The sequence below is a fragment of the Octodon degus genome, unplaced genomic scaffold (genome assembly GCF_000260255.1).
Source record: "Octodon degus isolate 3935 unplaced genomic scaffold, OctDeg1.0 scaffold00114, whole genome shotgun sequence".
Classification (NCBI taxonomy): Eukaryota; Metazoa; Chordata; class Mammalia; order Rodentia; family Octodontidae; genus Octodon; species Octodon degus.
The window spans coordinates 5415674-5425260 of record NW_004524690.1 but is presented as its reverse complement, the minus strand read 5'-3'; the positions used below and the strand labels follow the sequence as shown (position 1 = coordinate 5425260).

Sequence of the window (9587 nt, the reverse complement as noted above, 5' to 3'; positions counted from 1 at the left end):
TTGCTCCTTGAATGCCTTCAGGGCACTTTTGCATGGCTGGAGTGTTGTGGGGATCGAACTACAGCAAACTGAGGCTGCCAGCATTGTGGAAGCAGCCAAGGGTAGAGATTTAAAACAGCCTAATATGTTCACCTGTTAAGACTTTCCTGAAGTCTTCTTGAAACTTCTGGAAGACCTCCTCCTGCTCTTCCATCAGCTGCGGCATTTTGCTTTAGCAGAAGAATTCTGAGGACAGCCGATCCATGCAGGAGAAATGAAAATTTCATTACCTTTTTCAGGATATTTGCATAGATTGCTAAAGAAAGATTCAGTGCCAGGAAGGCAGGCAGCAGGAGGCTTTGCTAGAGCCCGGCCTGTGGCTCTTTCCATGGATTTCCTTGTCTGAATGCTCCAGAATCCTTTAGAGTGTCTTACTGAATAGAGCCAAATGTTCTCACTGCCACTTTTCTAGAACTTACAGACACAGAAGAAAACTTGATGTACCTACGGCTAGTTCGCCTTTTAGTCAGGAATTTATAACATTCTGCTAGGAAGAAGTGCTTTCTGCACTCACTTTTCTTGTTTTAGGCTCCCCAGTAGAAGGCTGTTTGGCTCTTGTTCTTAGCAAACTTCCTTTGTTCAGGTTATTCAAACCAAAGTTCAGCCTTCTCTAACCACCTTCATTCACCTGTTTAGGAAGCTGCTATTTAGAAACTTGTCTAGTATCTTTTTCTCCCTACTGATCATTGAAATTTAATCCCAGTAGTATTATAAAAGAACATGAATTTTTTTCAAATCGGTCTTCTCTTCCATGATTCAATATGGCGAGGAAGAGTCTCTTTGAGTGAAAATACATGTACTGAATACTTATGGCAATATATAATTTTAATTTGGTCTATAAAATGTTTATCCTGGGGAATAATGCTCCAAAGTCCTATCTAGGGCACACTCCATGAGGTAGTCATCGTGGTTTTGTGCATTTGCTTCTTTATTTCTGTTCTGAGGGTCTAACCCGGGGTTTCATGCCTGCTAGGCAGCATTCTACTGGTGAGCCACACCTCCAGCCCACAGTGTATTTTTGAAGGTTTACTTTGAAGTGGCCCGTTGCCTGATCTGTGGTACTATGATGTTATTAGGATGTTGATGGTTTAGTAAAAGAAAATAGGGTCCAAGGATTGGTTGAATTGCACAGATACCTGGTACTGCTGCATCAGCACTTTCAGCTTACTCAGACCATGCTTGTGCAGCGCTCCATTTTTTTAAAATTCAATTGTATTCAAAGTTAATTTTTAAAAAATGAATTATAAGGGGAAATGGCATACTAATGACAGTATTTCTGCAGTAACGTTGAAGAAGAAGCAGCAGCTACAGTAAACTCATTTGTCACATAAGAAGTCACTTAGGAAATGGCAGCAGTGCAGTAAAATCAAAGGAACAGGAAATAGGGACACCATGCAGGAACAGTCTTGAAAACTGTTGTTCATCTAGACAGAAGGGGCTGAGATTCTTGGGCTGGAGCCACAAGCTGAAGGTGTTCAAGGCTATTTCTTTTTCAATAGAAACCTCACTGTGTTAGTTAGCTTTCTGTTGCTGTGACCAAACATGTAAACTAAACAACTTAGAACAAAGAGAACTTGATCTTGGCTCACAGCTCCGTTGCGTGGTCAGGTGGCCCTACATGCTGGGCCAGTGACAAGGCTGAACAGCATGGTGGAGAGTGTGGAATGGAGCAAAGCTGCTTCAGTCCTGGTGGCTGGGAAGTGGGAGAGACAGAGAGAGGAGGGGCCGAGGTCCCAGAGTGTCCTGCTAGGGAACATTCCCCATGGCCTAACTTCCTTCTAGTAGGCCCTGCCTCCTAAAGTTCTACAACCCTCAGTAGTACCCCAAGCTGGCAACCAAGTCTTCCACATAGGAGCCTTTGTTTGAGGACCTACAACAGTTTGGAACTTTTTCAAAGCAGTTGATACTAATTTAGAAATGATGCTCCTTGCCTACCTCTTGAGCGAGCCAAAAATGCAAGTTCATAATGTACATCTTTCTTATCCCCAACTTTTCCCCTAAAGTTGAAACACGGGTGGTTGGAGGACATTAATATTCTGCCCGAGTTCGTGATCATTTAGCAAGGTCTCACCAAGGAGTAAGATCTGGCTTCCAAATCCTCCAGCAGCTGCAGATTGGACTGGGTGAAGTCCCAGAACTGCGGTGTCAATGGCTCATTTGCCCAAATCTTCAGCCCCCAAGCAGGCCTGTTTTGTTTGGTTTTTTTGAAGCAGAAAGGAACAGAAGACCATGGAATTTAAGAAGTGTCATTAGGAATGGAGGGGGTTGGTCTGCATAGAAGGAAGAGAAACCTTAGCCTCAGAACACAAACAAAGCTAAGCACAAAAATGAAAAGAGGATCTTGGAGTTTCATCAGAGGCAGAGCCAGCAGGAAAGCGGAGGGCCTGCATTTGGTGTGGGTCCCTGGAATCACAAGTGCAGTTTTGTTTTCTCTCTACTGTGCTGACTCAGATGGCGACTTTGGCAAATTTCTCAACATCTCTGTTCCTCATTTTCCTTCTGAGAGCAGTAGTCCTGCCTTCTCTGGAGACTGAGCCAGTGTGGGGGCTATGTTGGGAGGGAGGTTTCCTTTTCTGTTGTTCTTCTTTTGTTTCTGTCTGGAGACATTTCTTGTGCCTCATTTGCCAGTTTGTTTTTGCAGCTGAGCTCATTGTGAGCTGAGGCGGAGGCTGAGGCCTTCTCTGGGCATCTGTTTCTGGTGGCTGGTGGTGCTTGTGGGAAGCACGCCCCATGTGAGGAGTACAGTGGCCCGTCCTTTAGCTGCCCGTGGTCAGCCCTTGGCAACCACTCAGGCTTGTCTGAATCCCCTGAACAGTGGCTGAGCAGCATGCAGAACACTCCTGGGTGAAACTTGTGGAGTCCTTGCTTGCTGTTTGCTTATGGAATGCACCTGTGAGTTGTTTGTCCATGTGTACTTTAACCTTTAATTTATAGGGAGTTTGGGGTATAATTAGTACTCTGAGTGCTAGAAGGGGTGCCATCTGGGGTGAAACCCTAAATCCTGCCCACTTATGCCACCAGGAAGATAACGAACCTGGAGGCCAGGCCCTCAGTAGGCACAGGATGGGAGAAGGTAGATGGCTGTGGAGCATACTAGCTTTTCTACACATTGGGGGAAGTAACTGCTTTCCAGTTTAGCCTCCTTGTGGGGGCTAGACAAGAGCTGCCTGTAAGATGATAGCCTGGCCTGACCCACAGTGCTCCACGGATGCCAACTTACACTTCCTCTTTCATCTGTGCGCTAGAATAAAGGACCCAGGCGAAGCGATCTTTAGGAGCCTATGAATTTTGCAAGTTCTATACTCAATGCATTCATATTGCAGTGGCTGTGAATCTTGAAAAAATTTTGAATACTTGTACTCTACACGCAGGTGATGTGTAATCACTAGCTATTGAATTTGACTCTGTCAATGGAGCCTTCATGCAAATCCAATGCTGAACAATGCTGATTATTTGTGTGTGTGCTGGGTGCCAGGCCCCATGCTGGACCTTTCCCAAATGCCCTCGCAATTACTCATCTCATAATCCCCTTTTCAAGGAGACAAGTAACACCCTCGATTTTTCAGATGAATAAACTGGAGATCAGTGAGAAAACCTGCTCTGTGTCTCACAGCTGGCAGATGGAGTCAGGATGGCCACAGATTAGTTACCTATTGGTATGTGACAGTGCAGCCACTAAATTAGTGGCACAACACAGCATTTCTTCTTCCTTAGTTTCTGTGGCTTAGGAGTCCAGGCTTCCTCACATCCTGTCCAGCAGTCTTGCTGTCCTGCAGTCCCTTGTTGGTTAGAGCTGTTTTTTCATCTGAAAGTCAAGTGGAGAAAAGTCCAGTTTGAAGCACCTGCTGCTTTTATCATAATTTAGTTTCTTGCAGGTTGTTGAATCAAGATCCTCTGAGTTTCTTGCTGGCTTTTGCCCAGAAACAGTACTTAGATTCTTTGCCATGTGAGCCAGCTAGCAAGAGGATCTCTTCAAAAGACAGGTTTGGTCTTACGTGACACAATCATGAATATGTAATATGTGCATCTCATCATCTTTGCTATATTCTGCTGGTTGAAAGCAAGGCACAGGTTCCAGCCACATTCAGGAGGGGACCCCAGGCTGGATGTGGTGGCACACACCTGGAACTGCAGCACTCTCAGAAGCTGGAGGGTTTCAAGTTCAGATGCAGCCTGGGCAGCTTAGCCACTTAGTGAAAGCTTACCTCAAAATAAAAATTAAGATTTAGCAAAGGAAGGGGCCGGAGAGATGGCTCAGTGGAATAAGCACTTCAATCCCTGGTTCTGAAGAAGAAAAAAAAAAAAAGATTTAGCTACGGAGATGGAGCTGGGATATAGCAAGTGTGAAGTCCTAAAGAAAGGGCACGCTAGGTGAATGTCTGAGTCATCCTCGAATCTGTCCGCCCTCAGTACCGAAGGTGGGAGATACAACTCTAAAATCCAAATCAAAAGTCCTAGCAGGATGAGGAGGATCTGCGTAGATGGGAGTGGTCTGGGACGACATCGACATCGTGTGCTGACAGACACGGGAAGAGGGCAGGTGTGGGGTTCCATGGGTGGAGCCGCAGGGCAGAAAGAATCCTACAGGGACACTGATCCACAGTGAGAGGCGGTGACTATATAAATACCACCTAGCCCTTGGAAAGTCAGTCACCCCTCGACTCCAAGCTACTTCCTCTTGGGCTGGGGGCAGGAAATGAGACAACTGAAAAAATCTGTTGTATTCCACACAGAAGAGTTTGACCTTACAAATGGAGGGAGAGGATGAGCTTAGTTACCCCTTTCTCTTTTGAAAAATGAGTGCTGATATATCTTTTGAAATGCTGCCTGAGTCTCGGAACAGCTTGAGTGAGTGACAGGAACTATGTGTTTCTCTCTGTGAACAGAAAGTGAAACGACTGATAGCGTGCCCAGCGATGAGGAGAGCGCTGAGGTAAGCTGACTTCCTGCTGCTGTACCTGCCTTGCCTCCTGATCATAAAGTTTTACTTTTGGATTTTCTTTCAAGTATGGTGAAAAACATATTACCTAAAATATATCATATTCTTGGGCTTTCAATTCTAAAGTATTGTGCTCTGCCTGAGAGGGAAGGGCATCAACTGTTACCATCAGAAAGAGAGGCTATGGAGGCAGGAAAAGGAAATTGAAGTCAAGGCCAGGAAATGTTGATATTCTTATCACTACAAACAGTCCATTCACCATCAGAAATAGAAAGTCCTGCCCAGCCCAAAGCAGCGACCAGAAGAAATAAATATCAGAAGGGGCTAAGTGAGATTCCCTGCACACATGCACGGTTCGTTCCATGTGATCCTGTCTGGACGCTGCTGTGTGTCCAGTCTCAATTCTCTGGCTGCCTACTTCTGTTTCCCAACTTCCCTCTTGTATGATGGATTCACACAATGGTAGGAAGTGGCCGTAATGGTGATGGACAGAGAAGAGGGGGCGAGAGGAATACAGAAATGGGAGCAAGGGGGAGAAGTTAGTGATTGTCTGAACTAGCAATTTCCATTGTGCTGAATACTTACAGTACAGTATAGGAATCCCAAAAAGACAGTAGGCGTCCATGCTGGTACGTTTAGACTCAGAAGTTCAGCTCTTCTGAATGAATCCACCCTTGCCCTAAGCCCATTTGAAAGCAGTCAGGGAACATTCACTGCTTGTTCTTGAGTTCCTCCCTTCCCTTCAGCTGCAAATAAGGTAGACTCAAATACCTCATGGGGTCAGCATGAGGAATCCAGTCACCTTAGTGAACTGTCCGTCATGACCTGAAACCTGGTGAATGATTGGCTTGGGGAAGCCAGAAATATGTTCTCACTTTGTTTAAAATGAGTTACCACCTTCTTTTGTTGCCTTTATGGAATAGTCTTGGCCATATTTCTGGGAGGTGGCAAATAGGAATTGGTTAAAAAAAAAGAGAGAGAAAGAAAAGAGAAACCACTTCTTGGGGGTATGACTAGCTGGGTATAGATCACCACTCACTAATACAGTTGTAAAACTTTTTTTGTTCTATAATTCTTAAAATATTCATTTCAAACACCCATACAGGAGAGCAGTAGCACATTTTTAAAAAGCTATTCGATGGAAGCAAAAGAACATACATATTTCCTTGTTTTCTTTGAAAGGGGAGACCACACTGGCGGAAGAGGAACATTGAAGGCAAACAGTACCTCAGCAACATGGGGACACGGAGCACCTACCTGCTGCCTAGCGTGGCATCCTTTGTCACTTCCAACAAGCCTGATCTCCAGGTCACCATCAAAGAGGAGAGTTGTACAATGCCTTACAGTAGCTCCTGGCCCACACTTACAGACCTCTCTCTCCCTTCCTCTGTGACCCCCACACCCAGCAGTAGTCGGCCGGACAGGGAGACTCGGGCCAGCGTCATCAAGAAGACGTCAGATATCGCCCAACCCCGAGTCAAGAGCTGCTAAGTCTTTGACCCTCCCTAGTGGTTGTTGGGATTTCTTGGCTTTGTGTTATTGTTTGTATTTTATTTTCTCTCTGACACCTATTTTAGAAAATATTAAGGGGGGAAGCCTTGACAATAGAACATTGATTGCTGTGTCCAACTCCAGTACTGGAGCTTTTTTTAAACTCAGGACTCCAGCCCGTTGGTGTCTCTAGAGCCTGCTGGATCTCCCAGGGCTACTCCCTCAAGTTCAAGGACCAACAGCCACATGGGCAGTGGAGGTGCTGCGTTGCCTGTGGTCAAGGCCAGCATGGTAGAGCGGATGCCTCAGAATGGACGAGAAAATGTGAACTAGCTGGAATTTTTTATTCTTGTGAATATGTACATAGGGCAGTACTAGCAACACTGCAGTCTGCTTCTGCACCTTATCTTAAAGCACTTAGGCCTTCTTGTGATCTTGCTCTATTTCACAGCACATACAGCGCCCCCTTCTTTCCCTGTTACCCTGCCTTCTACCCTCTCCCATCCAGTTCCTTTCCTCCTTTTCCTCTCCTCCAAGGCTGTGCTCTACACCCTGGAGGAGGAGAAGAAGAAAATGAACTTCTCCACAGATGTCCCGTTTTAAGACTGCTTGGGGAAAAAAAAAGTCTAATCTGCTATGCTTGAATGCCACGCGGTACAAAGGAAAACTATCATGGAAATATTATGCAAATTCCCAGATTTGAAGACGAAAATACTCTAATTCTAACCAGAGCAAGCTTTTTTATTTTTTATACAGGGAATATTTTATTCAAGGTAAAATTCTAAATAAAATATAATTGTTTTTTATCTTTTCTACAGCAAATTTATAATTTTAAGATTCCTTTTCTTGTTTATCAGCAGTTGTTATTACATCCTTGTGGCACATTTTTTTTTAATTTTGTAAAGGTGAGAAAAGCTTTTATGAGCTCATGTAGCAAACAAATTATCCTGTGGATTGATAATAAATGAATATGATATATAGTTAAATTTTTAATGGGCATCACTCCTGGCTTTGTCTCTGTCTGATTAGAGCACAATTATGGGGCAGGAATAGCAAAGTATCATTTCTTCTTGAGGACCGAAACATCCTCTTGCTGATCACAAAACAAGCTGGAGATGCCCACCTTGAGGTGGCAGATGCCTTCTGCTGCCAAGTGCCCAACATGTGCCGGGTGCCATGTTGAACGTCTTACCCAAGTAACCTTCTTTGCTCATTGCAGCTGTGCACAAAATAGGGATTTACCCCTCTTTCACATGGAGGAAATGGGGACCCAGAATAAAAATGCCTTTTCTCTGGTCACTTAGGAGGGAAGAGCCAAGGGCATTGAAGATGAAACTATGTGTGGTGTGACTGTGGAGGGAGTCTGTTTACCCACCTCACTGTGAGCAGATTCCACCCACCTCTGTTTTTCCTCTGTTTATCTGTAGGCTGTGTATATGGCTAGAGTTTGTGTTTCTGTCTCACACCAGGTGCATGAGTAAGACATTTTCAACAACAGGAAATAGTTATGAGGTGCTGATTCCTTGTCTGTTATTCTTTCCAAGACCTCGGCCTTAAATGGAGGCCCTCCTTTCAAAACTTAGGGTATGTTTTGGAGTAAGCAAAGTGACCTGAAGAGCAACAGTTCCTGTCACTTATTTGGTATTTCAAGGTGTATACCTGACCTTGAGAAAGCCCCTGCCTTAATCTCTCATGCTCCCCAGAATAGTACTAAAACAGCTGCCTACCTACCTCCTCTGGGGTGTTGTGAATAGATTGGTAAGTTAATATTTGAAAAGGTTCCTTCAATTTATGAAAGGACAAAGGGCTATTTTTATGCCTATCTCTCCATGTGTGGCTGCAGATATAATTAGCAGTCATAAAATTCTCCGCCCAGAACAGATACCCACTGAAGCAGTTACTGGTGGGTTCATTGGAGCTGAAATGCCGCCTGTGGAGAGTTGACTGTTTCTGTGGTGATCACTTTTGTGGAAGATATTTATGTCAACCTCTTCATGAAGGGAGAAATCATAAGGTCCAAAGCAGAGGTCAGCTCTTTGTGACTTCTGCAGGAATCCTGTCATTCAGTCATCCTGTTTTGATGTACATTTGAAAGGAAACCAGCAGAAGCTGGCCCTGAGTCACATGGCCTGAGGGGTCAAGGGACTTGGGGCAGCTCTGGTTCTCTGCCTCTGCGTTCTTCTCAAACTCCACATCACTACCCTTCTCCACTTTTGTGGTGGGAAATAGGCTGAGCCTTAGCTGGTGAGTGCAAATTCAGGATTTGGAAACACAGTTGAAGTACTGAAGTTAAGACAGCATTGTGAATAAGACTATGAAGCATGCCTGAAACAGAAAACTGCTTAAAATGTTTCTAAGAAAGTTGCATTGTTTTGCTGACTCTTGCCATTAATACAAGAGAATAAGATAATTATGCAATGCCGAGGGTCCATGTGACAAAAACAACAACAACACATGATGGGACATGCCAGGAACTCAAGCCCCAGACCTTGTTGTTGTCACTTAGAGGAAGTACTAGGGACATGTGCTTCACTTGGTTGGCATCTGTATAAGTTGATAAGGTTTTATTATGGGCTTGGCTGTATGTTGTGTTTAAGTAGCAAGATCACTATAACTACCCTGGAAACAATCGTTTCCTTTCTCTCCAGCCAGCAGGTAGGTCATTCCCTTGATAACAAAGCTCACTGCACAGCTGCAAATTGAGAGTCCATGCACAGGCACTTCTCCTGAGCCTCGAGGTTGGGAGAAGCCTGCATGGCCAGCGTCCCTAGATACCAAGGCCTCCAAGAAAGCCATTTGAAAGTCTAAGTAGATTCAAACTCAACCGAAGCAGTTCTGTGTTCAGATGAAGTAACTGCCAAAAGCACTGTTTAGACTATTTAAATATTTATAGAGAAGAAGAAATATACATGAATGGATAAGAAATACAAATTCTTTGGACATCAAAATCCTAAAATAATATCTTTCTCCCAAATGTACAATGTACTCCACTATGTTTAGTCACTACTGAGAGACATTTTAGGAATGAGGAAGACCAGTGATTTGATTTCAGGCTTCTGAATTTTCAAACATGTGCTTTTGGAAACATTTTGCATGTGAATGAAAAAGTGCTAAGCCC

The 9587-nt window shown here is 44.3% G+C and overlaps 1 protein-coding gene across 3 annotated transcripts in view; it reads left to right on the top strand.

The window, feature by feature from the left end:
- Positions 1 to 8911, top strand: part of Irf2 (interferon regulatory factor 2) — a 95764-nt gene extending 86853 nt beyond the window's left edge. For all 3 annotated transcript variants that reach the window (XM_023699636.1, XM_023699637.1, XM_023699638.1), the window contains exons 8-9: positions 4926 to 4972; positions 6161 to 8911. In XM_023699636.1, coding sequence (XP_023555404.1) covers positions 4926 to 4972; positions 6161 to 6469 — 356 coding nt within the window. In that variant the 3' untranslated portion in view covers positions 6470 to 8911. The remainder of the gene's footprint in view (positions 1 to 4925; positions 4973 to 6160) is intronic.
- The last annotated feature ends 676 nt before the right edge of the window (positions 8912 to 9587 follow it).